At 50.0% G+C, this 25751-nt stretch overlaps 10 protein-coding genes across 10 annotated transcripts; 6 read left to right on the top strand and 4 right to left on the bottom strand.

Moving 5' to 3' along the window:
• Positions 1 to 225: 225 nt before the first annotated feature.
• On the top strand, positions 226 to 977 carry CDV56_104556 (uncharacterized protein; the record flags this gene model as incomplete). Its single annotated transcript, XM_026758175.1, has 2 exons — positions 226 to 778; positions 841 to 977. 2 exons carry the CDS (start codon positions 226 to 228, stop codon positions 975 to 977), a joined length of 690 nt encoding a protein of 229 aa, XP_026610789.1.
• Positions 978 to 1099: 122 nt separating this feature from the next.
• On the bottom strand, positions 1100 to 1459 carry CDV56_104515 (uncharacterized protein; the record flags this gene model as incomplete). The annotated part of the gene is made up of 1 exon (XM_026758134.1): positions 1100 to 1459. The coding sequence occupies one exon, from the start codon at positions 1457 to 1459 to the stop codon at positions 1100 to 1102; it is 360 nt and encodes a 119-aa protein (XP_026610788.1).
• Positions 1460 to 2227: 768 nt separating this feature from the next.
• CDV56_104313 (bZIP transcription factor) lies at positions 2228 to 3498 on the top strand (the record flags this gene model as incomplete). Its single annotated transcript, XM_026757932.1, has 2 exons — positions 2228 to 2342; positions 2393 to 3498. 2 exons carry the CDS (start codon positions 2228 to 2230, stop codon positions 3496 to 3498), a joined length of 1221 nt encoding a protein of 406 aa, XP_026610787.1.
• Positions 3499 to 5648: 2150 nt separating this feature from the next.
• CDV56_103917 (MDR family MFS transporter) lies at positions 5649 to 7524 on the top strand (the record flags this gene model as incomplete). Its single annotated transcript, XM_026757536.1, has 5 exons — positions 5649 to 5847; positions 5913 to 5963; positions 6031 to 6408; positions 6465 to 6738; positions 6795 to 7524. 5 exons carry the CDS (start codon positions 5649 to 5651, stop codon positions 7522 to 7524), a joined length of 1632 nt encoding a protein of 543 aa, XP_026610786.1.
• Positions 7525 to 7783: 259 nt separating this feature from the next.
• On the bottom strand, positions 7784 to 8829 carry CDV56_103777 (uncharacterized protein; the record flags this gene model as incomplete). Its single annotated transcript, XM_026757396.1, has 3 exons — positions 7784 to 8379; positions 8545 to 8626; positions 8704 to 8829. 3 exons carry the CDS (start codon positions 8827 to 8829, stop codon positions 7784 to 7786), a joined length of 804 nt encoding a protein of 267 aa, XP_026610785.1.
• Positions 8830 to 10228: 1399 nt separating this feature from the next.
• Positions 10229 to 11403, top strand: CDV56_103511 (zinc-dependent alcohol dehydrogenase family protein; the record flags this gene model as incomplete). Its single annotated transcript, XM_026757130.1, has 3 exons — positions 10229 to 10373; positions 10431 to 10880; positions 10928 to 11403. The coding sequence occupies 3 exons, from the start codon at positions 10229 to 10231 to the stop codon at positions 11401 to 11403; spliced, it is 1071 nt and encodes a 356-aa protein (XP_026610784.1).
• Positions 11404 to 11467: 64 nt separating this feature from the next.
• Positions 11468 to 12034, bottom strand: CDV56_103442 (cupin domain-containing protein; the record flags this gene model as incomplete). Its single annotated transcript, XM_026757061.1, has 1 exon — positions 11468 to 12034. One exon carries the CDS (start codon positions 12032 to 12034, stop codon positions 11468 to 11470), a length of 567 nt encoding a protein of 188 aa, XP_026610783.1.
• A 677-nt stretch (positions 12035 to 12711) lies between these two features.
• On the top strand, positions 12712 to 14269 carry CDV56_103205 (uncharacterized protein; the record flags this gene model as incomplete). The annotated part of the gene is made up of 5 exons (XM_026756824.1): positions 12712 to 12934; positions 12994 to 13205; positions 13264 to 13421; positions 13489 to 13870; positions 13940 to 14269. The coding sequence occupies 5 exons, from the start codon at positions 12712 to 12714 to the stop codon at positions 14267 to 14269; spliced, it is 1305 nt and encodes a 434-aa protein (XP_026610782.1).
• Positions 14270 to 16874: 2605 nt separating this feature from the next.
• Positions 16875 to 19474, top strand: CDV56_102585 (DEAD/DEAH box helicase; the record flags this gene model as incomplete). Its single annotated transcript, XM_026756204.1, has 7 exons — positions 16875 to 17322; positions 17374 to 18361; positions 18415 to 18522; positions 18572 to 18641; positions 18698 to 18906; positions 19096 to 19275; positions 19330 to 19474. The coding sequence occupies 7 exons, from the start codon at positions 16875 to 16877 to the stop codon at positions 19472 to 19474; spliced, it is 2148 nt and encodes a 715-aa protein (XP_026610781.1).
• Positions 19475 to 19884: 410 nt separating this feature from the next.
• CDV56_102002 (uncharacterized protein) lies at positions 19885 to 23696 on the bottom strand (the record flags this gene model as incomplete). The annotated part of the gene is made up of 7 exons (XM_026755621.1): positions 19885 to 20946; positions 21237 to 21569; positions 21693 to 21921; positions 21977 to 22082; positions 22136 to 22696; positions 22753 to 23127; positions 23201 to 23696. 7 exons carry the CDS (start codon positions 23694 to 23696, stop codon positions 19885 to 19887), a joined length of 3162 nt encoding a protein of 1053 aa, XP_026610780.1.
• Between the last annotated feature and the right edge of the window lie 2055 nt (positions 23697 to 25751).

Genomic DNA, 25751 nt, shown 5'->3' with positions numbered 1-25751 from the left:
TATGGCTGATATTGGCGATGAATCACGTGAGTAGCCGTCATGGGTAACGTAAGCCATTATGGAGGCGTCATCGCTGTCACCTAGAATCTAGATTGTGTTATTCCCTCTATCCAGAAGTCAATTTCTCTTTCCATCGCCTCACTGCTTTTCTCTTCTCGCTGGTTGGCATTCTGTTGGAGACAGACAGTACCCACAGATAGGAACAATAGAATAGAAAATTCCACCATGACGACGGCAGCGGTGTTCGGCTGTACAGGAGCAGTGGGCTCTCAGATCCTCGCTACACTCCTCGCCATAGACGCATTCTCATCCGTCAAAACTATCTCAAGGAGACTTCCAAATGTTCAGTCAACCAAGCTCGAAGCCGTCGAAGAAGGCGACACTTCCAAATGGGGCGGCATGATCTCCTCCCTTTCACCCAAGCCATCAGTCGTCTTCAACGCAGTCGGCACCACCAGAGCGACGGCCGGTGGACTCCAGAATCAGTGGAAGATCGACCACGACTTGTGCATAGAGAACGCCCGAGCAGCGAAGGAGGCGGGCGTCAAGACGTATGTGTTCATTTCGAGCGCAGGAACCAGAGGCTTTCTCTCTCGCTACGTGCCCTATTCGAAGATGAAGGTTGGCGTGGAAGACGCCATCAAGGACCTTGATTTCGAGCATGCTATTATCCTGAGGCCTGGCATGATTATCGGAAGGGAGAATCCCAAGGCTGCGCTCTTGGAAAACATCGTGCAAAATTTAAATAAGCTGGGGCAGGGCGTCCAGGACAAGATAGGTATGACCAACCTGATCGCTGCCGGACTGTTTTGAACCCTGAAAACTTACTCGTACGTGCAGGTCAAGATCAAACCGTCATTGGCAGAGCAGCCGTAGCGGCTGCCCGTACGGCTGAAGAGGGGAAAGCCCCGTCGAAGTATTGGGTTTTGGAAATGGGTGATATCGTCAAATTAGGCAGAGACGAGTGGAAGGAGTAGCTCCATAGGCAGCTAAGTAGCTATCTAAGTAGCACTGTCATGGAACAATACATAGCGGACCTGCCCCGTCAACCATACTGACCACCGTCGCCACTATCTGTAAAACGTCGGTAATTAGAAGATTACCAATCCTCCCTTGGTGCGATCCAATTTCGCAGTTTGATTAGCAGTTGCCTCACTGAGACGTACCGCCTAAAGACAAAACGGTGATTCTGGCTGACGGTGGTCTGGATAGCGTTCCAGACGGCTGCCAGGCCATCTCGCTCCTCACGGTATATGCGCGCCAGCCTATCATAGTGCTCGGATTCTAGTTGCCAAACGAATCGATCGCTTTCATCCATATCCATGAAATCCTTCGCTGGAACCGGTAGGGTCGGTTTCACCGGTTTCTCTTTGGTAATCGTCTCATCGTCTGGATCAATATATTCCCAGACACCTGTCTGCAGAGCGAGACCTTTGATACACACGAACCATTCCCACATCCAGAATTGGGACCTTTGTTGCAAACATGGTATCGGGGTTAATTAGGTAGTCGATGTTGAGCATGTCGTTCTGGGTACTGAGATACGTTTTGCGAATAGCTTCACACCTTCCAGAAGCGGAAACGATCACGAGGTGTTCACAACCTAGGTCAGCCGCAGACGCAGGGTTATCGCTTCGTCAACTGGTGTAAGCATCTCATACGATGGGTATCCGATAGCCATTGACCAAGCAGGGCTCGTACCTTAACTGTCAGCCACTTCGCGCTAATCGTCTTTGGGCGGTAAACGAACAAGGATGAAGGTCTCTATCTAGCCGAGTATATATATAGAAAGGAAGTTCGATATCAGTATAAAACTATGTAAAATTTCTGCAAATCGGCTTGAACCATGGTAGAATTCAGCGATATGATTGGTCAAACCGGAATCGGAATTGGTAATTAACAGAAAACTTATTCCACTGCACTAAAATAACCTCATGACAATCATTCTTTCAGGGAATAGTATTTCAGTGATTATTCCTATACTTTGACGGTAATCATCTACCTAGGTAAACCGATCTTCTACTCTGTATGGTCAGTAAAGCATTTGTGGTGCCTGAGGTGTCAATGCATCCAATAGAGTAAAGTGGCCGACGTCAACCATTTACCACCTGCAGCTTATTCTGACCGCGTCTCGTGTTCTTTGTCATGTCCCCTCCCTCCTCCTCTCACGACTCGCGCAACGTACCTGGTTCATCAGAATTATCGCAGTAATCTATCAAAATACACGATGTCATCCCAAAGTGGAGAAATACGGAGAAGCGAGGGGAAGGAGAAGCGAAAACCTGTACGCCGTGACCCGGAGAAGAGACGACAACAGAATGTCCAAGCGCAACGAAAGTACCGTAAGTGCGGCTCTTAGCTGACGGTGGCAAGCACACTCATCATTCATTAGGAGAAAAGCTGCGTAAGCGCTTGAACCAACTAGAAGCCCTTGCGGCACCTGCCGCGCAAACCTGTGTTGTTGAAGGAGCACCAGCTGTGGGTACACGCCCGTCTGAGGGTGCCACAATGCACAGCCCATCCACCGCGCCGTCGGATGTCAGTACAAAAGACCCCCCATCATATGATACCCTCGACGTATCTGTTTCCAGTTTTTCTGCCGTAACTCCAGAGGAATGCCAATACCCTCCACCGCAGTTAGATCACAGCCTAGCAGCATTGTGCACATGGGATCCTAGAACATATGTTCCGCAATCAGATGACACACGCTCATCGCTGAGCATCTGGAGCTCCACAAATTATGTTGATCCTTCCCTTCTCATGTGTGATAAAAAGAACGACAGTCATAGTCCATACTGGACGGCCACCGTCAGTTGCGGCTGCTCCAGGCCACATGTCCAGATACGGACGCAAGGCCCTGACCCATCTTGCTATGGTGAGATCAAAATACTCTCAATTGAACCGGGTGCACCCGCCGCAGATCCATACGCCAACCACCTTCGCATCGAAACGGTCTGCACTATATCTGCACTGCACGCTCTTGGGACGCATGTTGGCATTACTGAGGAGCTGATCTGTGCCGACGACTCTCTCTCTCCGTTCTTCCGGTTCACCGTGGACTCGGCGGATGATACAGCCAAGACAAACATGATTTGCGCCGTGCAGAGAATATTCAAGACTCTGAAGCCGGATTTGAGGCCGAGCAAGGAACAAATCACCGTCAAGCATCACCCCTTCATCGATATTCTACCCTTTCCGACGCTGCGTAGAAATCTCATCGCCTATCAGAATGAGTTCGATGATGATGAGTTCTTCCACGACATGTTGACCGGCTTGGTGTGTTGGGGCGGTGCGGGTGTTGGGAAGAAGGATCGAAATCAGTCCACGGGTCATGCTTCGACAGGGACGCCGTGGGACGTCCGCAGCTGGGAGGCGAGAGATTGGTTTATCAAGAAGTATTGGAGATTGCTAGGTGGTGAAGACGGAGAACTCGTTCGGCAGAGTGAATGGTGGCGCAGTATCAGAGGGGACGACCCGCTGAACGTGGAAGTTCACTGAAGTAATATGATCTCGGTAGCGCTCTCTAAGCCGCTTAGGCTGTGACTGACAACCAGGAAGCCCAATTAACAGTGCCTCGCCACTACTCCATCAAGCAGCATCAAGAATTGCTACAAGAAACGTGTTTGTGCATGTTGAGGGCTAATACCAACATCATTCGTACCGGTCAAAAGCCTAGAAGCTTTATTCAAGGTTGCAATAAAAGCTATCGATTTCGCCGATGCACGAACGGGGAAGGCTCTGCTTCCAAGCTACGAGGTTGGTGCCGAGCCTCCTCTTTCCACCTGCAGCTATTGAACTCGATTCGTTAACCATGCTATTAACAGAATACCTTTCACGTCTATCGTTATTGGGTCATCTTCTGTGCGTCCCCGGACAAAGGCTACGCTCGTCTACTCGGTCTCTACCGGCGATCGAACGCATCCGGCTGGTCCAAGGGTTCCTTTGCCCATGAAGTGAAAAAAGTAGCGGGATATTTCGAAACCACCTCATCGGAATACATTCATACGACACAATGAAAACCAGCTAAAAAGTGTCCTTTGGCGCCACAAGTACCACAATCGCACCCCTGAGTACGCTTTTTCCGAACTACTCATGAGCAGCGAAGGTCGTCACAACAATCAGTGGCACTTGTCATGAGCACCCCCACATATGCTGCCAGCGAACAGAGATTATCGGTGTGTGAGAATCCCAGAGGTCCGCGCATTGATCTTCCACCAAATTACTCTTCGAAAGAGAATGTTGACGTGTTGAGGGGCAAAAGTACAGTCATTTCCGTCTTCCTCGGGTCGTGGTCATCTGTTGACAATTGAACCCAGAAAGGGGCCGGGGTGACTTTATACGAATTGATGATTATTCCATCTGCGATCGTCTCTTTGCAATGATATGAAATGTACCTGCAGTCACCGTTGTTCAGGGGACAGTTACTCTGGATTGGTTGTAAATCGCCAGGGAACATACATGGAGTTAACACCAATATTGTTTGGGAGGTGAAGGACATTGAGCTTATTCGCTGTCGTTCTGTAACTATTTATTTCGCACGTTTAAGTAGTAATCAAGCTCAATTCCCTGCGATCGACAGGTGTTAGGAATCAGTAAACGTAGTTCTCGACGGTATTCTGCTCGCGTTTGACTCGATGTGAGAAGGCACGACAATGACCGACATCTTGTTCAATGCCAGGCAGAGCTCTCTAACTGCGTTTGCAGCACTGAGGGACGTTGAAGCCAGGCTTTCTGCTAGCCAATTCGACTCGATAGTTGCTGAAATCGGTTTGCACCAGAGCGTCCTTTACGCCTTAGTGAGTCGAGAAATTTCGTGACTCGGTTTCTTTGACCTTTTCTTTCCCATGCCCACTGCAGCTACAAAGTCAGTCTGGGGATTAGTCCATCAGTACACAGCCGTGGCGCAGGAGTAGCCGCAGACCGGCTAGATCAGGCTGGGCTTTCAGCCTGTAGAGCTTGATGGGCCATCCCTTTGGATGCAAGGTCCACGAGGTCTCGGTCTATGGGATTGCTTAGGGCCTCAGTGCACTAGTTTGCTCATACATGAAACGCTTCCTCGGGCCGGTACTCCGCCTGCACACGACCAGCTCGGGCTTTTAATCCCTCCGCATGCCCCGGCTCGAGCTATCCAGACAAATAACGAAGCAGGAAGCAGAGCGATCCAATACAATGGTATCTATTGTCATTTGTCCGGTATCCATGCGAGTACATAAGGGACTCTCCGATCCTGCTCGGCACACGGAACAACCTAGACAAGAGCTTTGGTTGTATCGTATGCTTAATTCCATCAATCTGTCCAGAGCTCTCTTGCATATGCATGGCCGTGTTATCAGCCAGTTGGAGGGTCTAAATGTGCCTCGCATCTATGTCAATCTAGATAGCGCCGGTTGTGGAGGAGATAATCTCCCCGACCACTGCTATATATCACGATAGAGCCATGGCAGGCTCCTTTAACCGGTGCGCGGCACTGGTTTCACAAGCTGTGGTTGATAGAGATCGCGATGCAATCGCATACCGCTGCATCGCCATCAGACCTCGGCGATGAGTCGGTGACCAATAGGCAAGTCTTTACCTTCTGTTCAGCTTTTGTGCCTCAAATATCGATCTGATAATGCAGCAGAGGAGACGGCACCATCGTAGAAAGGACAATGGCTGGAGAAGACACTGCAGAGGGTGAGAAATCAATTACAGAGAAAGAACCACCCGCTCTGCATACTACTGCCCGGCCAGATAACCTGAGTGAGCTGCATGAGCAAGACAAGTATCTTCATGGCCGCGCACTCGTCTTGATGACGCTGTCCCTGATGGTGGGAGTGTTTACCGTCGCATTAGATAACAGTATCATATGTGAGCAGCCTGAGCACCTCCAATTTTAACTTTGTTTATTGCCGTCCCGTTTAACAGGATACTAGCCACTGCTATACCGATAATCACGACGGACTTTAACAGCCTCGGCGATGTGGGTGAGTGACCAGTCTATGCGGTCCTGTCTTCCTGATGAATTGCTAACATAGGGTTACCCTTCACAAGCGTGGTATGGCTCCGTCTACCTGCTTGCTCAGATGTCTTTCCAACCGACATTCGGCAAGGCCTACATGTTCTTCAACCTGAAGTGGGTGTGGCTCGGATCCGGCCTGCTTTTCGAAGCTGGGTCCGTGATCTGCGCGGCGGCGCCCAACTCCCCCGTCTTCATCACCGGCCGAGCCGTGGCCGGGCTGGGGGCTGCCGGGCTCTTCTGCGGGGCCATGATCATCATGTCGCAGATTGTCGAGATGCGGAAACGCCCGCTGTTGCTGGGCATTGTGACGAGCATGTACGGCGTTGCCTCGGTGGTTGGCCCGTCTCTGGGTGGTGTCTTCACCCATTCGGCCCGCCTCACCTGGAGATTTTGCTTTTGGATCAACCTGCGTGAGTCCTGGATACTAGCTGATGTGGCGACACCGTAAACTAACGGCCCGCAACAGCCTTGGGTGGCCTGACCGGGTTCATTGTGTGCTTCTACTACCCATCGTCTCTTGGCGGAGCACCCTACAAGAACCGTCCCCTTCGACAGAAGCTGACCAGTCTCGGTCTAAAGAGCGTCTTGATCTTGACTGGCACTCTAGTCTGCCTGATCCTCGCTCTTCAGTGGGGCGGGGCTGACTACCCCTGGTCTGACTCCCGCGTATGGGGCTGCTTCCTGGGCTTTGGCCTGCTCCTTGCCCTCTTCGGATACATGCAGTACCGTCAGGAGGATGAGTATGTGATCACCGCCCTCCCTATCTGATGCTGTTTTTAATCTCACGGAATTCCAGTGCCCTTATCCCCCTTCGTGTCCTTTCTCAACGATCCGTCCTCCTAGGCTGCATCTTCTCCTGCCTGCTACAGGGCGCCATGATGACCCAGACATACTACCTCCCGTTCTACTTCCAGGCCGTACGAGGCACAAACGCCCAAACCTCCGGCTTCAGCATCCTGCCCTACGGCGTGACCGTCTCCATCGCCACCCTCATCAGCGGCACCCTCGTCACCCTCTCCGGCTTCTACGTCCCCTTCATGTGGCTCGGATCCGGGCTCTTCGTCGCAGGCGGCGGCCTCCTCTACACTCTGTCGCGCTCGAGCCCGATCGCGAAATGGTTCGGGTACCAGGTGCTCACGGGCGCAGGGTACGGCGTCATGGTGCAGATCCCGATCACCGCCATCCAGGTGGTTCTGAGCGCGGCGGATATCCCGCTTGGGAGCACGCTGGTTATCCTCGCGCAGTGCCTCGGGGGATCGGTTGGCCTGGCTATCGCCGAGAATGTCTTTCGGAATGCGCTGCACTCGCATCTTCTTGCGCTCCGCGGGGTGGATGTCCCGGCGGTGGAGGCGGCTGGTGGCGCCGAGTTGCAGAACGTGGTGTCTGCGGGCCTGCTGGGGTCGGTGAGGGATGTGTTTCGGGTTGCGGTGTCCGATGCGTTTCTTGTGGCGGTTGGTCTGGGAGGGGTTGCGTTTCTGGCTTCGATTGGGATGGAAAGGAGGAGGATTATGGCCAAGGGGGGGTGATATGCATCTCAAAGCAGTGGACATCCTCTGCTGCGACGTTAGAGAAAAAAACCTATGTATTCTCTCCATGTAGCTAAACTGTAAATGGCTACCAGGCTTACTCCCGCTGAGACCAGCCGTTGTATTATACTTCTCTTCTCTTGCTTGAGGCTTTGCAAGAACGTTGGAGGGGATTCATCACGGTCATCTTATTCCTCTTCAACATCATTATGTACATATCCAGAGTATACACACCCCTTGTCCATCCTCACGCCTGTCCCTATTGCAGCTCATACCGTCCAGCCGAATGACCGGGTAATTCATACTGATTGTTATACAAAGGTCGCTGGTTCAGCGCAGGGCTGAACGGCAACTCCGACGAGTTCTCCCCGGTAGGCATCTGATACGACAAATGCTGCGAATGAAGCTCGCTCGCGCCGTCCGGTGGCGCATAGGCCGCAGTAACCGCCACGGCAGGTTTCTGGTTAGCCCGCGAGGCTCGGGGCTGGTTCGTATCGAGCTCCGGCTTATACTCCATCAGTGACATAGACTGGTCTCGCGCTTCGGGTGTTTCCTGGGGTGTCCTCTTGCGCCGGTTTCGGAGTAGGATAAAGGCGATCAGTCCGAGGAGTATCAGGACGTCGACTCCAACACCTGCGCCGATGCCTGCTTTTGCTCCGGTGCTTAGTCCGGAGTGTTGTGCAGTGCTGCTGCTGCTGCTATTCGAGGATAACGTGCTGGATGTTGCTGTCGGTTGTGATGCGCCGTTGGTTTGACTATCGCTGTTGCTGCTTGCGTTCTTGGTGACAGTTGCCGTGGCTGTGACAGTTCCTCGGGTGTTTGTGCCAGTCGCGGAGGAACCTGCAGTTTGGGAGGCTATTAGGGTCAGTGATGTTCTCAACGATCAGTCCAATGCCAATCACCCGCTAGAGTCTAGGTACCAGAGGTGGTGGAGCATGCGCTTGATGGCAACGAGGAGACCGAAACTCCTTCTCTGCATGTTCGTGAGTATGGCCCTTTGGAATCATGCGTAGGACGTACACATTGCAGAGGGCAACTGCTTCACTCCCAACCACTGCGAATATTCAGTGCCCATAATACCCGAGTCTTTTGAGCCATACAACTTACAAGACGTATTCAGCGAGTCGCATGCCGCTCGCACGCAGCATATAAAGGCCTGGTGGTATACCGAGCTCGTACAAAGGCACTTGTAATCACTTGCGCTGCACTCCGACGCGCTGACAGCGTTGGTATAGCACGATTGCTTTTATCGCTGCAGTCAGCGCCTGCATTTCTCCCAGAAAACAGAGTCGTCTCACCGCGCATGTCGGTAAGGTCGTCAGCTGTGAATGCACTGATTGTACCAGGAGAAGTAACTGTGGGAGGTAGGAAAGGCGCGCCATAAGAACAAGAACGAGAATTTCAGGAGGGAGGAGAGGCTGACAAGCTCAGCTGAGAAGGAAATCCCCATATTGATAACTGATAACTAATAACAAACTATCATCGGCTCAGTCCATAGTCAAAACTCTCCTTCAGACTTGAGACTCCTCCTCGTATTCAGGGTCCGTCTCACTATTTCCCAGCGATTGGTTCGGATAACGGCATAGAAGCGCCATCAATTTATCCAGCCTCATCCTACTGGACAGTTCTGAGCAATCAGCCCGGTCCACAAGGCTCATTCATGAAGCTTGTCCCGGAAATGGAAATGCTAGGCGATGCTTAAGCCAGTTGAAGCCTTGAAAGTTAGCCCAATCACTAGCTGCACAATCTATTCTTCTTCCAGAGCACATGCACATTTCAAAGCCACTGCCACGGGGTGTATCACAATCCAGGACTGCACACCTCGATTTAGACTCATTGATTATGCGGGGAATGATACGAAGTACTGGGATGATCGATCTTTAAATGTGATCCGCAGCAAAAATGGCCTGCCTGCATGATCGTCTGTCATAATCCTATGACAACTGTGGTCTTCCCAATCCATACTTATTATGTTCCTTATGATTTGATGGTTGATCCAGGTGATCTGATGTTATACCAAGAAGGGGGAAGGCTAACACTGAGTCCTATAGTTGGTGGAAAAAGCGAGATCTTGCCCTCGAGTCTTCAAACAGACGGAGCAACAGGATTTTGATGTCTTCGCTGGTCTCTTCAATTACTTCCGCGAGATGCTGTTTCCGCATCAGTGCATCTGACATCGCGGGTTGATGGAGGTAGACCCCTACCATATAATCCGAGAGATATGGAGGGTAATATCCATTGACCATACTAAGCTCTCGACCTTTGGCGCAAAAGGTCATCACTAGGTAGTCCAACCCTGAGATCTAATTTATGAGCTCTACATCTCCTTTTCTACCATTCCGGACGGCATGTTGATGTTTTACCGTCGGGAAAGGGCCTCGAAGCCGAATATTGACCCCTCATTGGGTAAGACAACCACACACATCCTCGTGCACAATCAAAGCTCGACATCGACTCCATCTTCTCCATTCTCCAATCTCCAGTATAGCTTCAATTCTATCTTTTTGGTTCACACAGGACATCAGCATCAGCATGTCGACGGCCATGGGACAAAGTTCCACCGCAGCAAAAGAAAAACGCCGAGTTGCTCCAACTGCGGGGCGACTCCACAATGACGCATTTTTCAGCATTATTAATTCTCCCCTTCAATCATATAAATTTTGGGCTCCTGGAGGAAGTCAATGATCGAGCGCCAGATCACACAATGGCACCATCTATCAAGCAATGGAAGAGCAACCTGAAGGGGTTCGACAGCTTGCAGCAGGCTGAGGCCCCGATGCCCGCACCCGGCCAAGGGGAAGTCCTCGTAGAGGTCCATGCTGTTTCTTTGAATTATCGCGATACCGAAGGTGAGTAGTCTCCATTGGAATGTACCTTGGACTTTGAATAATGTTTCTGGCCTTCAGTCGTGAGGGGCGAGTACAACCACCACAAAGCAACCAACGGAGTCGAAACCGTCGTCGTCCCCTGCAGCGATATGAGCGGTGTTGTCACCCAGGTGGGCGAGGGCGTGACGGCCTGGAAAGTCGGCGATCACGTTCTGTCGAGCTTTCTTCCCGACCACCAGACCGGACAGGTGACCGAGAAGGAATTAGGAAGCAGTCTGGGCTTGCCGATGGATGGAGTCTTGGCGACACATCGTGTGTTCGCCGAGCGGGCTCTGGTTCGGGCGCCCAGTTATATGACGCACGAGGAGGCTAGTACGCTTCCAATTGCCAGTGTGACGGCGTGGATGTCGATCAACGGCATGCGACCGATTGGACAGAACGGGGGAGAGGGCGAGTACGTCTTGCTGCTTGGGACGGGTGGTGTCTCGATTGCTGGTCTGCAGATTGCCAAGGCATCCGGGGCGAAAGGTATGTCGTACAGAATATGCACATGTTGCATGCGGCTGACAGTACAGTGATCATCACGTCTTCATCCGACGAGAAGCTGGAGCAAGCGAAGAAGCTCGGCGCCGACTACACAATCAACTACCGCACGAATCCCAACTGGAACGAGGAGGTGATGCGGGTGACGAACAGCCACGGAGCGGACATCATCCTCGAAACCGGAGGCTCGGAGACGCTGAGCAAAACCTTTGACTGCGTCGCCTTTGGTGGACTGATCGATTGCATCGGCTACACATCCGGAAAGCAACAAAACCCGAACGACACTCTAAACATGAACGTGCTCACGCTGCGCAAGAACCTGACAATCAAGGGCATCATCAACGGTCCAAAGGACCGCTTCGAGGAGATGGTGAAGTTCTACGAGGAGCACCAGATCCACCCTGTTGTCAACCGGGTGTTCTCATTCGAGGAGTCCAAGGAGGCATTCAACTTCCTGGCAAGCGGAGCGCATTTCGGAAAGGTCGTGATCAAGGTGAAGGACCAGTAGCCTTCATTGTATATGATGTACTATATCTTGAATCTCCTCCGCAAAGAACATGACATCAGTTCAATCACCGACTAGGCTTGATATCCTGATGCTCCGACCCCCCCAGATCCTCCCCAAGCACAGCCCCCCCAATCTTCACCTCCTGACAATCCTGCAGCACAAAGACCATCCTTGTCCACTCCGTCGCATTCGGATTCCTCCACGCATGCATCGTCCCCCGCTGCACAGCAATATCCCCCGCCTTCAGCACCCTCTTCTCCCCCGAATCCAGAATCATCTCAATCTCCCCCTGCAGGACAATCCCGTAATCCAGGCTCTGCGTGCGATGCATGAACGGCTCTCCACCGGGACCGAAATCGACGAACCGACACGTCGTCCCGTTTGGGTTGACCAAGCCCAGGGAGTTGCTCTGCATGAGATTCTCGTGAGTTTTGATGTCGGCGTCGTTGTTGAGGTTGGCGGGGAACTCGGACGTAGTGTAGGCGACCCCCATGCCTAGCGCGCCGCCTTGATAGGCGCCCCATTTGAGGGGCTGCTCCGAGTGGATGATGGCTTTGCCGGAGGAGTCGTGGGTGGTGATGTAGCGGGTTACCCCGCTGAGGGGGGAGACTTGGCCTGAGTTGGTAGACATTGCTGGTTGGAGATGGTGGGCAAGAGTGAGGAAGAGAGGGGAAATGAATGAATATAGAGAATGGAAGAGGTGCCATATTTATATCAACAACTCAGACTGCAGCTTGGTAAGCGATCAGCAGGTCTTCAACGTCGAAGGAGCGGTCGGGCTGCAGGATATCTGCATGGATGACTTGGCTTCTTTGTATTAGCGTCTAAGATCGGAGGTGATTTATGTTATCAAACCTACTGCATTATACTGCCTATCAATCATCTCATGGTACTAGATATTATTTAGAAACTTTGCTCAAAGCGGGCTGCGTTGCTCGCATACGTCTCCGGCGATTTCTCGCGAATTCGGTGAGAGTATTCGATGCTTCTTCCCAGTAGCAGTAGGCAATGCATGAACTGAACTATTGATATGCCTCGATTTTCCCTAGCCTTCTTTCCCTCCTTTACTATTCTGGTCGGTTGCCCGATACGTGCTTAGTTTCTGATGCTGGAAATACGGACATGGAATGGAGCTTCCTCCTACAGACAGGAAGGTGCGCCGTGGCCTTCCTCTTAACTCGCCCATGCCCTCTTCTAACTCTGTAAACACTCTTCGCTACATACACATTCCATAGCACCGTCTCTGCCATTATTCCTTTCCCCCGACCCGACAACATTCTGCATGTTACCACTCAGCGCATATTAACAATGCATTCTCTATCTCTCTCATTCGCCCTTCTTGCAGTGGCCACCAGCGTTCTTGCAGCGCCAGCCCTGGGTGCATCTCCCAATAAAGACGCATTGGAGGAATGCGAAGCCCGCCTGAATGGCGAGCTGCCGTACTTCGTTCCTTCGGATTTCGTGTTTTCGGGGAATGTTCGTCGCTACTATGTGGCGGCGGAAGTCCTTCCTTGGGATTATGCTCCGACAGGTAAGGCGCCTCCGGAAGATCACAGAGTCGTTTTTCTAATTGACATATCGACGGAGTAGGCTGGGACAACTGGCTTGGTGTCCCAATGAACGAGTCCTTCCGAGCCCAGACATGGGGATACATTCGATCGAACACAAGCATCGGCACCCAATACGACAAGGCACTCTACAGGGGATACACAGATGCCACTTTCGAGGAAAGAACCGAGCAACCTCCCTGGCTTGGGTTCCAGGGCCCAATAATCCGTGCTGAAGTTGGTGATATGATCGAGGTCAGTTTCACCATGCTCTTTTACCTTGGGCCGTTCTTCAGTACACTAAGTCCAACAGATCATGTTCGTCAACAAAATGGAGCATTTCTTCTCCAGCATGCATAGTATGGGTCTGTACTATACCAAGGAGTCAGAAGGCAGCGTTTACTACAATGGGACCAGCAATGTCACTATTGGTGACGCAGTTCCTCCAGGTGGATGCTTTGTCTACAAATGGTGCGCTGGTTCCAGTTGTCATCAATCGTCTAGCATCATTGAAGACTGACGATCAATATCTATACAGGCTTGTTCCGGAAACCTCTGGTCCTAATGGCCGCCACGATAGCCGACTCTTGGCCTACCATCCATACGTCAGCATGTACCAAGATCAAGACGCTGGCTCCTATGGACCGGTTATCATCTACCGTCGCGGGAGAATGGAGACCGTGATGAGGCAGAACCGTGAATTCGTCCTTCTCTACACGGACAATCAGGAGTGGAACTCGTTCCTTGCGCTGCACAACGTCCGGAAATACCTCCCTGGTATGGCGTCGCAGGTCATGAATTTGTCAGACCAGTATCCACACATCTCTCGTGGTCAGGGGAATTTCAGTATCTGGTATCCTCAGCTCATCAACACACCCAAGACCAACGTTACTCCTAAAATGGCGCCAAATTTCTTCCCCGTAAGTTATTTCTCCTTTCTTTTTTTAACTTGTCTTCTTAGACATAACTGATATGTTCTGAATGCACAGTTAAACGGCTACATCTACGCAAACGGCCCAGCTTTCGAGATGTGTCTCAACGATAATGTCATCTGGTACCTTTATGACATGGGCTTCGACACACATGTGTTCCACATGCACGGCGACAATGTCCTTGATCCAGTCACCGGGGCCACTTTGCCCACCGTCACCCTGAATCCCGGGCAAATGACTACTGTCTTGATGACTGCGTTGAACCCAGGTTGGTGGCAGTTGATCTGCCATTTTACTACACACCTGAGTAAGGGAATGGAATACAATTATATTGTATATGGTGGGCCTTACGGCGAATGTCCTCTTGAGCCTTTGGAGAAACCCTAATCGTGTCTTGACCCGTCCCACTGGCATGCGTTTGGGACTTGACATTCTGACCGGCATGGATTATCCTTGGCTGAGCCTACTCATGAAGCTATTAATATTAATTTCAATACATTCCCGGTTCATTACTGTAGCCGCTCAATCGTTGTAGTGGTAGTGGTGTGTTCAATGAATACTAACGGCCGGTTGATCTATCTGACAGCTTTATTTCTCTCAAATGGACGTAGGCAGCGCAACGTGAGTCTGAAGATACTTAATGATTCATTAGTTTCGATGCCCCTGATTCGACCAACTGCTCTGGGTAAAACAAAGTATACAACTTTTCTCTCGTATAATGCAAACCGATTGACCACCTAGAAATTAGAATACCGTCCATCTGCCCCAAGGATCTTGGGGGCCAGTCCCCATTTGTGGCTGAAGATATATGCCCTATATACACTCTGATTTGAACCATGAAGTAACGAGGCGGAAGCAGGGCTTCAGTCAGGTCATGTCTTCCCCATCTATCCAGCAATTAGCCCGTCAACGGGCCACTAGAGATCATCAAAGCCGCCAGCCTTGCACACAGCGATGTCTGCTCGGGCTACAGAATGATAGGATCTTGGATGACCGCTGCCCAAATGTGAAGCTACATCGACACCCTATCAAGGCAAACGGACTCGTACAGCTACTCAAACAGCAACTGGACGAAAACCGCGATCGCAATTGCACCCCTCAAACTCACTTGTGCCTCGTATGGCTACACTGTCGTTGGGATCAACTCTGGAAAGAGGTCTCCCGCGAGGCGGACATATATCAAGTCCTACGGAAAGCGCAGGGGTCTGCGGTCCCTGACCCTGTCTTCCTGGGTAAAATTGATTTAGAAAAGATCTACTTTCTCCATGGCCCTGAGCCCTGAGCCCTTCCCTTACTAATGCAGCTAACTATGTGCAGAGACTTCAGAGTCAAGCGCGGTGCTGCGCGCAGGGTCATCACAAGCTAGAGAGATTTGTCACATGCTAGTAATGGCCCAGGGGGGTGAAAGTACAGCAAAGATTGAACGGTGCTTGTTGCTTCATCAGGAGATTTCAAGGTCGAAGAAGGAAATTCACGCATTAGAAATCATTCATCAAGCTCTTTGGCCTGATAACATTCTTTGGAATGACGAACTTGGATAAGCTTTGATTATCAACTTTCACCATGCCAAATTGGATTGTCGGCCTACACTAAAGCAATTATAGTCAGTGAAGAGGCCACTGTATAAGACAGAGATGCAATAAGCAAAGCGTCTATGGATTCTTTTATGATGGTGGAGTTGTACTAATATGAAACTGGTCCTCGAGTTAGTGTATTAGCTCTAGGAGAAAAAGAGGAAAGTAAAACTGTAAGAGCAAGCTTGGGCAGAAGCAGGCCTATTTTATAGCCAGCAGTGTTACCATTGCCAATATTACCAGATTAATTCTTTATACTATCTAGAGAAGTGAATACTTAATACACCATACTCCATGTGTGCCATGTTTCTCATCTCACGAGTAATAAAATGCTTCTCTCTTCCTTGATATACCAAGGAGTTCTCACATCCCTCACTAGAAGCCAGTGCAATGGAAAAGTCGAAACAGCCCCTTAGCTTCCCAGTGGAGACTCTTAACAGCATCATTCACCTGCTCGATTTCAATTCCCTTCAGCTAATTTCTAAAGTCAACCACCTTGTCAGAGAAAGAACTCATCCTGCGATACCTATTCATCAATGTCACGATCCCCTTTACCGAACCGAATCACGCCTCGATGCGAAAATTCCTTCAAACTGCCACGGCAGAGTTTCCCAGGAGCATCAAGTACAAAACAACTGCAGCCTTGAACCTCCGTCAGTCGTGAGCCTCCTCTAGACGTGTGTGTTAACCAGGTACTGACCATCCAGTCGTCATAGATGAAGTCATTTTCGGCGATCCAGATCTCTCCAACTCCCAGCGCGGAGCACACGTACACTCCACGTCTCTCCGTCCAATTCACCAGCATCTTCCCCAGAAGGTCGCTGCTAACTGATACGCGTTCATTCGAGCATCCTCTTCCCACCACTTTCCAAATACTCCGTCAACTAGACCCATGTCTGCTTTTTCTCCTAGCAGCTCGCCTAGATCGAGATCCAAGCTCGCTACACTCGCTCATTCTCTCCCGCACAGACGTACGGTCAATATGGGACTATGTGATACCAAGTCCAGCCGCGAGATGATATTGTTAAGAATCTCAGGGGGATACTCATAAGCTCTGGAGAGTCATGTTGTCTGGAAGGACGGCCAGCCGGTCATCCAGGGGCGTCAGGCATTGAGGAGACGAAAAAGAAAATAGGTCCTACGTTACATTCGGAAATCATTGGCCCAGCGCACCTGTGCCTCACCATTCAGTAATCAAACGTCCCTGCATGTATGTGGCGCAGCAAATCCCAGCGTTCTATGAAAGCATACAATTGGACACCCCCGGCTGCAGTTTCCCGTCAGCCTCGCGGGCAATGTGGCGGTGAGCATCAGGGTGAAACAGGAGGCAACCCTGGTGGATGACTTCTTCGATTTAATCTGAGCCCAGAAGGACATAGTTTTACATTCCCAAATCACCTCATGGAAGCTGCTTTAAGATGAACAACATCGAGTTCTTTGGACGTATAGCATCAACCGCCGTCAAGCGTCAGGTGGCTGCGGACGGAGACACGGACAGCAGCGAAAGCAAACGGGCTCGCATTGAAGATAGGCATGGCATCCAAAACTGGAATGGTTGGCACTTGAACGGTACTACTAGTTATGGAGAATCGACAATATTGGATGATGCACCTTTTGAGGGGAATACACCCACTTTGATTCCAGATCACCTATCTGTGACATCTGGTCTTCTCGCTGGTTCAGAGATGGCAATGCTACATTCTGGTCAGCCTCAGACAGTGGAATCAAGTGCTGGTTCAATACAACCAGTAACCTCCGATCTCATTCTGGCTTCCGAATGGCAAGGCCTGGACAGTCGAGACCTTGGCAATACCTGGAATATGTCGTTTCCCACATTGTGGGGTCTTGGGAGACTCTACGACAGCGGTATTTCAGAGTTCTTTTATCAAAACCGGGCCTGAGGCTGATATATGGTAGAAGTTACATCAGTCGACATCTCAGGAGACAACACGCAGTCAAGGGCGCAGCTAGACGGTCTCGAACAAGTATCCGACTTCACATCAGCAACGCCAGTTCCATATCCCCTGTCCCGCATGGATCTGGACCAGTCAGCCATCCTTGACTCCTCTACTGAATTTCTGGATGGTAAAAGCTCAGTTACGATGACAACCGCATGCACCACCCCCGGACTTGAGAGCCCTCGGCTGCCACAACACAATATAGACTATGATGGAAGCCATTCAATCATACAGGAAAACAACACATCTGTTGAACATTGTCTTGATAAAGACGACAATGACCTGAACGTGCATGGACCGGAAACCGCGCAATGCGATACGTGCTTTGGGGAGGTAGGTGCCGCGCGTCACCCAGCTGTCATACATGCTAATGCTTGGAAGATCGTCGGCACAGCAGCCTCCACCTTCAAGGGGGAAGGTGGTAAAAAGTCGGCTGGAGTAAACATAAAGCCTTTTGGGAATGTGCTCAAACTGTCGTTCAGGGATTCGGGCAAATATGCCGGTATAGTCTCTATGGCCGTACTCGTCACCCTGTTTGAACAGCATACCATCAAGCTGGTGGGAACCCTGTTTGCTCCCGACGATCTCAAAGGTAAGAATTCTGGGCCTGGTGTGGTCGTTCGTATGATCCTTTATGGCCGTGGAGACGAAAAGGAGGCTGTTGGTGCTTGTTTGTCGGAGGCTGGCGTATATCTGCAGCACCCTAGAATTACAGAATATGACCATCTGATGCCATATGTCAACCCGCAATTTCTTATACGACCGGGGGGCCAAATGCCAAAGCTTGAGGATCTGGTACTTTCTGATGATGAAGAACATCCGCAAAGCTCGGAATCATTGACTAAGGGCGAAAAAAGCGAAATTATGCGAATATTCGACTCTGCCAACACAGTCAATGGCCCCTATCAAGCCAGATCTAGTCCTAGGCTCGCGTCCCCTCTCAAGGAGTAAGTCCGTGTCTAGTCCTCATATCAACCAATGGTCACTGATAGGGCCACAGACATCAGATCGTAGCACTGTCGATGATGGTGGAAAGGGAGGCTGGCAGTCTCAATGATTTGAAGTTTCCATCATTGTGGGAACGGGTCAAAGGCACCAAAGTTCCAAGGTAGGACCGCTACTACACCAGAAAGAGCCCGTGATAACCACTGGTATAGGTACCGACATAAAATTACAGGCAATGTCGAAGTGGCACCAAGTCCGTTGCACGGTGGGATCCTTGCCGATGTGAGCTCCTTCCCGTCATGCCGCACCGAGGAAGAACTGTGACTGACCCTAAACAGGAGATGGGCCTAGGGAAAACACTAAGTCTTCTCGCGCTGGTTTGCCGGTCGCTTGATAGATTCGATGAGGAGCAATTGCCGAGTGGCAGCCCTCGAGCGACCCTAATCATTACTCCAAAGTCTAGTAAGGCTTCTAATCTACCATATCTTTACAATGAGCAGATATTGACTGGCAAAGCCATCCCCGGCTGGGAGGAACAGATCAAGACGTATGACGAGATCCAGCCACTATTTATACCGATCTGATCGTATTTTTAGGCACATTCGGCCTGGCCAAGTGCGATATTTGGTGTATCACGGACGATGATTTGTCTTTCGGCAGAGAGCCCGAGCAATCCAGTCTAGTGGATAGAGGAACACCCGGACGTGGATTTTTTCACTAATGACGAGCGGAATAGCAACGTAAACACTCCCGACCCCTCCTCAGATGAATTCCCAACCAGTTCAAGCGTGGCGTCTACTCCATTGACTCCCTCTGACATATGTCTTTGCCCGTCGGCCAAGGTCAATGCTCTACTGAAGAATCTGGAGCGGGAGCAGAGAGCCGATAGAGGCACGCCTCTCCGACCTGTCAAGAGGTAACTGGGGGAGATCAATTGAAGTGCTGGCCAAACACCGCTAACGCGGGATAGTGTCATATTCAGTCAATGGACTAGGATGCTTGATCTGGTGGCCCAGTTCCTTCGACAGCATGATTACAAGTACGCACGAATCGATGGTCACTCAAGTCTAGCGGACCGTCGCTCTGCAATCCAGCAATCCAAGAGGACAAAATGAGATTGGTCAGTGAATCGCTAGGCTCCGCTGCGTCGTCGCAGTCGGAGCTCGACCGACGACGACTAAATGTATGTCATTTGCACCAAATACTGCTGCCAGTTTTCAGCACGGCAGACTGACTCTAGTTTAGAAACTGCAGTTGATATTAGGCAACCCTCCATAGCAAGAGCTTGCCTTGCACCTAGCCGACATGTGCTGGCGAGATGAAGGACTGGGATGGTTTCGGCTGGCTCTGGCATGATAGAATGTACAACACACAATTGTATGCGTACGTATATAGATTGAAACAGTCTGATTTGTTGCAAAAGTAATGATCACCGAGCTCTGTCTATACTTCTGGCTGCTGGCTTTCCTTGAGTCCTGTCCGACAATGTTGAATGAGTTCGACTTGGCCGGCGACAGTGATTCCATCATTGATTTGATTGAGGATCGACACTTCTTTGATTTCTGGTCTTCTCGACCAGTTCATTCCATGATATCCCAAGCCATTGGGAGATTTCCTGGGCGCCTTTCTCATCAGAAGGCTTTCGCGAGCGCGAAACCTTTTCTGAATCCGCGCCCTCCGAGAGGAGGAACTTCATGAACTCGGCATTCTCAGCCGACGACTTCCGCGCAGCAAATTGAAGGGGCGAGACCCCTCCGTTACGCTTATGTCCATTGATATCAGCTCCGTATTGGAGAAGAGCGGTCCCGAGTCGAATAGAGCACGTCGTTCTGGCAACAGCTCCCAAAGCATATGAAAGCTTAGCAACCTTGAGCTCTTTACTCACTCCGACGGATTCCCACAGGGAAAGTAGCATCTCTTCTCTCTTTGCGATCCTGCAGGTGGCATTTATGACCTGGTCTTCAAAACAAACATCAGACATCCTTAAGTCGATGATGCGACCTGGCGCTGCCTCGTCGGCTCGCGAGAGAGCCGCCATGAACTGCTTGCACAGTCTCCACATCTCCTCTGAGTCGCTCTTCACAAAAGCCGCAATAATGGACGCCACCTGATTTCTATATTCTGGCATCTGGTTCGAGTTGATAAGCCAATCAATAAACTCGACATTACCGGTCTTTATAGCTCCGTGATAAAATTGATCCACAGCCCTGTGCTTCGCCGCCTCCTCGCAGACCCGCGTTATCATCTGCGCCATTGGCACAGACCCGAGTTCGCCTACCGTCTTGCCCAAGAGCGAAGAGAATTGATAGGGATCGCTAATGCGCGGCAGGAGAAGCTCGACCATCTCAACTTGATGATCTTTGACTAAATCGAGCACGAGTGCCTGCACCTCATCTTGTCCGATGGTGTCCTCAGGAAGTTCCCTTGGTTGTGCCTTGTCTTTATGAGCCTTTTCTAAGTGTTGGTCTCTCATGCTGCGGGAGAGGAATCCGATGTTCTCATACTCACACCCAGAGACGCTGCATTTCCATGGGCGGGTATGCTCTTTTTCATGTGTTGCTCGTTGCGCTTTGGATTCGAAGCCATGCTGTTGAAAAGAACAGTTCAAGAAGCCACATTTGAACGGACGTTTGCCGAAATTTTGCTCAATAAGATCGCAGCGGCAGTTTCGTTGATGATGGCTGGAATGACAGAGCTCGGAGTCTAGCTCTCGGTAAATTTTCGCCGATATATAAAATATCGACAGTGGATCCAGACTAATCCAATGTTTCCCTATTGCCGTCAGTCCTCTGACCGGGGCTGCGAGTATAGTGGTATACCTTCGTTGATATGGTACCATGTTTGTGAGCATCTCTCGTGAAATTGAGCTATGCTAACAAGGAATTGATATAGATCCGGATACTCCGTTTCGACAGGCTGCAAGTATGCAGGCTTGATAGAAGTGTCTCGTTCTGCTGCAAATTCGTGATTGCTGCGTTTGACCATCAGCGTCTTTAGACTGTGCACAAGCTCTGCTGGCAATGGCTTGTTCTGTATCAACTGCAAGTACTTTTTGACCAGCTCGAACCAGCCATTTGCTGCGAAATAGTGCAGTCGATAGCTCCCATCCAGTAGGAGGCTGGGGAAACCATCATCATCGCCCAGAGTAACAACATCATAATGTCTTTGACTGAGGAAAGTGGTGCAGCAGATGGCAAGATCGAGAGTCGCCTAGGCAAGATTAATATGTCCGTCTATGCCGGGGCTGAACAAGTATCTTCTCTCGTTAGCCAGATATGTTGCAACCGAATCTCATGATACTTACTCCTTGACTGTGAAGTGTACAAATTGTACATATCCATCAACTATTTCGATAATGGGTCCGCATAGCCTGTTAAGGTTCGGACTGGCGAACACCTTCTTCTCTAATTCAAAGCTTCCAGGTTTGATCGTCAGTGCTTGTTCGATCTCCTGGACGGTTAGCGGCGTCGGCGAGCAACCCACCCAGGCCAGTATTCTTCTGGCCTTGACGCGAGCCGACGGTGGTCGCAGTTTGTTAATTCGTACAAGCACTCGGGAATATCTGCAACAAGACAGGTCAGTTCATCCACAAAGTTTATGATCACAGGCATCCCTACGCATCATCCAGATCTTCTGGCAGTATGCTCATTTCTTCGCAAAGTTCAGCCACGTCGTCTACCAACTCAATACCGCTCAAGACAACTTTGGCGTACAGGAACATCCCTAAGTATTTGCGTGAGCCGCAAGATCGCGCCGGAGGAACGCAGTTCTCATACCTTTGGCTTTGGATGCAAGCGGTGCCAACGAGCGCGTTATTTCATCCTGAATTTGAGGAGGAAATCTTCTACTCTGGAAAATCTGTCTTAGCTGATAATCGACAAAGGCTTGAATACTTTCCTCATTCCTTCCATCAACCCGAATGGTTTCCGAGCTGCCCTTGAGAATTTCTGTGATGTCCTCCTCACGTCTACTGCTGATAAAAATGCGGGCCTCATGGCATTCATGAGATAGGTGCAGGAGCTTTTCCAAAAGCACTCCACGCTCAATGACGTCTATCTCATCCAACCCATCAATAATGAGAAAGACGTGGCCGGCGCAGTCCAGAACGGCCTTGAGTGTATCGACTGCCACGGTAACATTGCTCTTGATTTGTTCATTGGTTGAGTGGCAGAGTACATCTTGGAGATCCTCGTGCTGCGAGGCGAGTTGAAATAGAAGCGAGTGTAGAACACTTAGAGCTGAAGTGCTGCTGCTGAAGGCGTGACTGAGAAAGGCGAAGGCAGTATGGCCGATGGTATACGCCTTGTCCACCATGCCACCCGCAAGAAATGTCTTTCCTGGACGTCGGCCTCTGTTATTCATGGCCAAAATGGAGATGGGGGGCTACACAAACCTGCACCTGGAATTCCTTGAAGCCAGAGGACCCTTGAAGAACCACCACTGACATCCAACCAATCTTTTACCACGTCGTCTTGAAACAACCAAGTCCCAGTACCGTCACAGACACGGCTATGGTACCAGTTGAGTTTATCGTCATATGACTTGGGACTCATGTCCGCCTTGATAGCGTAAAATTGCTGCAAACGTTGTGATTTTTCAGCATTCTTGAAATGCTCAAAGGCCCTCAAGCGAGCATCATGCTCCTCGCGGATATGCTCCAACCTCACTTCATTCCGCATCAGCAGAGCGTGTCTTTCAATGTGGGTCTTCACCAGGTTGATGTACTCTTTTTTCCGCGGCCACAAGGACTCGAAAAAGTATTTCCAGCCTGCACCAAGCAAGATCATAGTCAGCTCATAAGCAGACATCAGACTTCCATGCAACATGTGCTCCAAACGTACGTGGCATTGTGAAGACCTTCAAGCCAACCTGATAAAAGTCTAGGATGTCCTTGAAAAACAGAACCAGAACATCATAGATCCCGGCATTTTGTGAGAATAAGACTGCAACTTCCTGGAACTCCGGCAACAACAATCCAATGTCTGCTGTTGTGTCCACAATCGCGTCAAATGACTGTTTCAAAATGCTACTCCATTGCAGTAGCAGCTTGATCGGACCCCAGATCAATGCCATGATTTCCGGATGTACCTGCACAAAAGTATCAATGACGCCAGTATATTCTCGGAGGCGGTTGAGGTAAGGCTCAATCTTGGCTAGATGGCGAAGGTGTCCTTTTCTGCCCTGACCAGCCTGAAGCTTGTCGGTCAGGTCATAAACCTCATCAATGGACGTTACTGCAAGGAGCTTGGTGTAAACTTCATCGTTGTTCAGATTTGTTTGAAACTCATGCATGGCTGCCTGGAATGCATTCTGGATGAGACTGTGTGTTGCAGCCATAACTGATACTTATACCACTTTTTCCGTAAAGTGTAATGAGCCATAAGTGGCTCCTTCCTTGCTTAAATAGTAGTCAAGGACGGGGCAAAGCTGGTGCTGGTGACAAGTTGCAGTGCTTTGTGCAGGATACCTGGGTCTCAGCCTCGCGCGTATGGAGTCAGACAATGGGGTGGACTAATCTTGATAAAGCCTGATAATGCATTTCTGCAGAGATTCTCTGATAATAAAATCCAGCGAGGGCTAGACAGCGTCTTCAAATAATACAACACTGAGCGCGTAGTGTCCCCTTTTCCGGCCACATCATGAGCATCATTGGCGGATCGCCAATGCTCGTAGCCGCCGGGGACTCTGCAGGAGCAAACCGAACCACAGCTGTGCTCTTCATTCAGCGCAACCAACAACTCGCAAGACGCGCCTCGAATTTCGGGTGGCTCGCAAGCAGGCGCTATCTCATATCACCCTGGATAATGTGCCGCGCCGACTCGCCTTTGATGAAAAGACTGGTCGATTGAGTACACGGACTTGAACTTTCTCTCCCAGCAGCGGATTGGTAACCAACGCGTAGAGGATATGTGCAGTGCGCCACTAACTGCGACGCTAGAATCATGAAAAAGCATCGAGATGCACAACCTGGGGATTGTCGCGGATAAATCTGAGGTCATGGTGGTCAGTCGGATATTGAAGCTGGCGAAAGCGAGGTCGGTGGGTACTAGATCCACACCAAAGCAGCCTGTCCAGATATCTGTGCCATATTGTTGATATAACTTACTACTTACCTGTTTTGGATGATTTGCTTATTCTTCCCTTCTTACTTATTCTTTCCATATTGATTTAACCTTCCCTTTACAGCATTAGATCTTGCTACTCTGGAAGGATCTAACCTCTTACCCCTGATATTAGTATACATAGATATCATCAGATAGCCCCTATTCTAGTAGTATAAAAGGTACATTAGATAGCCTGTAGTTAGAAAAAATCAGACCTTTATTACTTTTTACTTTGTATGCAAAATACTAGTAATTTCTGAACTCATGATGGTAAAGCAGTTTCCAACACATATGCACCTACACTACTTGGCGGTGTGGGTGCGCCGCACCATAACTGTAGATTTCACCATAACTGTAGATTTACCTACTATTATTCATTTTGAAGTTATTCCCACCACCTAACATGCCTAAATCTATTAAATTTAATAAATCTTATATGATTAAGGCCTGCAAAGCTGCTTAAGCCTAAGAAAAACTAAATTTCACTAAGGTTGTATATGAATATGGCATTCCTTATATAACCCTTTATGATCACTGCATATAGCCTTAAACAGCTAGACCTTGAAAAAGCCCGCGGGCCGTTTCTTGGCGGGCCGGGCTGCCCAGCCCACGGGCTACGGGCCTGACCTTAGGCCCACGGGCTTCTGAGCCCGGCCTGTGGGCCTTTAAACAAGACAAACATGTGATTCTTTCAATATGCATTAATTATGCAGTTTCGAGTAGTATTTAACAGTATTTAATGGTATTCAGTTGTATTCAATTCAGTCAAAAATGCCAGTTAATGCGTGTATTATGCGTAGTTAGTATGATACTTTTGTAGATGAAGCACAGGGAATTACTCTGGTTAATACTTGAATCTTGATTAAGACTAATACTCTATAAACTAACTATCTCCTTGTCTTGCGCGCTTGCGATTCCTCCCCGAGACACGCTGTTGAGTCTCCGGAAGAGGGTGGTCTCTTTCATTATCAGACTGTACACTCTCCTGTCGCTCTCCTTCTCCATTAGATACTACTGCGCTCCTTCGTCGCTTACTCGTGACACGCTCTGAAGTAGGTTGGGTTGTAGGCTGTTGCTACTCCTGCGAGGTTGTTGTATCATCTTCTTCGGTAGTACTGATAGGATCAAGCTTATCTTGAACCTGCCTGGCTTGCTTTTCTTCTCACTCAGCTTCGATCTCTTGCTGTGAGAGATATGCCTCTTAGAGGGCCAGATCGCTTGACTCAACCTCGAACTTTGTTGTATAATTATACATCATAAGTTCCTGGATTATGGTTGGGTTGAGCAA

This window comes from Aspergillus thermomutatus, assembly GCF_002237265.1.
Source record: "Aspergillus thermomutatus strain HMR AF 39 chromosome Unknown NODE_278, whole genome shotgun sequence".
NCBI lineage: Eukaryota > Fungi > Ascomycota > Eurotiomycetes > Eurotiales > Aspergillaceae > Aspergillus > Aspergillus thermomutatus.
Note: the sequence above shows the minus strand (reverse complement) of the source record. Positions and strands in the feature narration are given on the sequence as shown.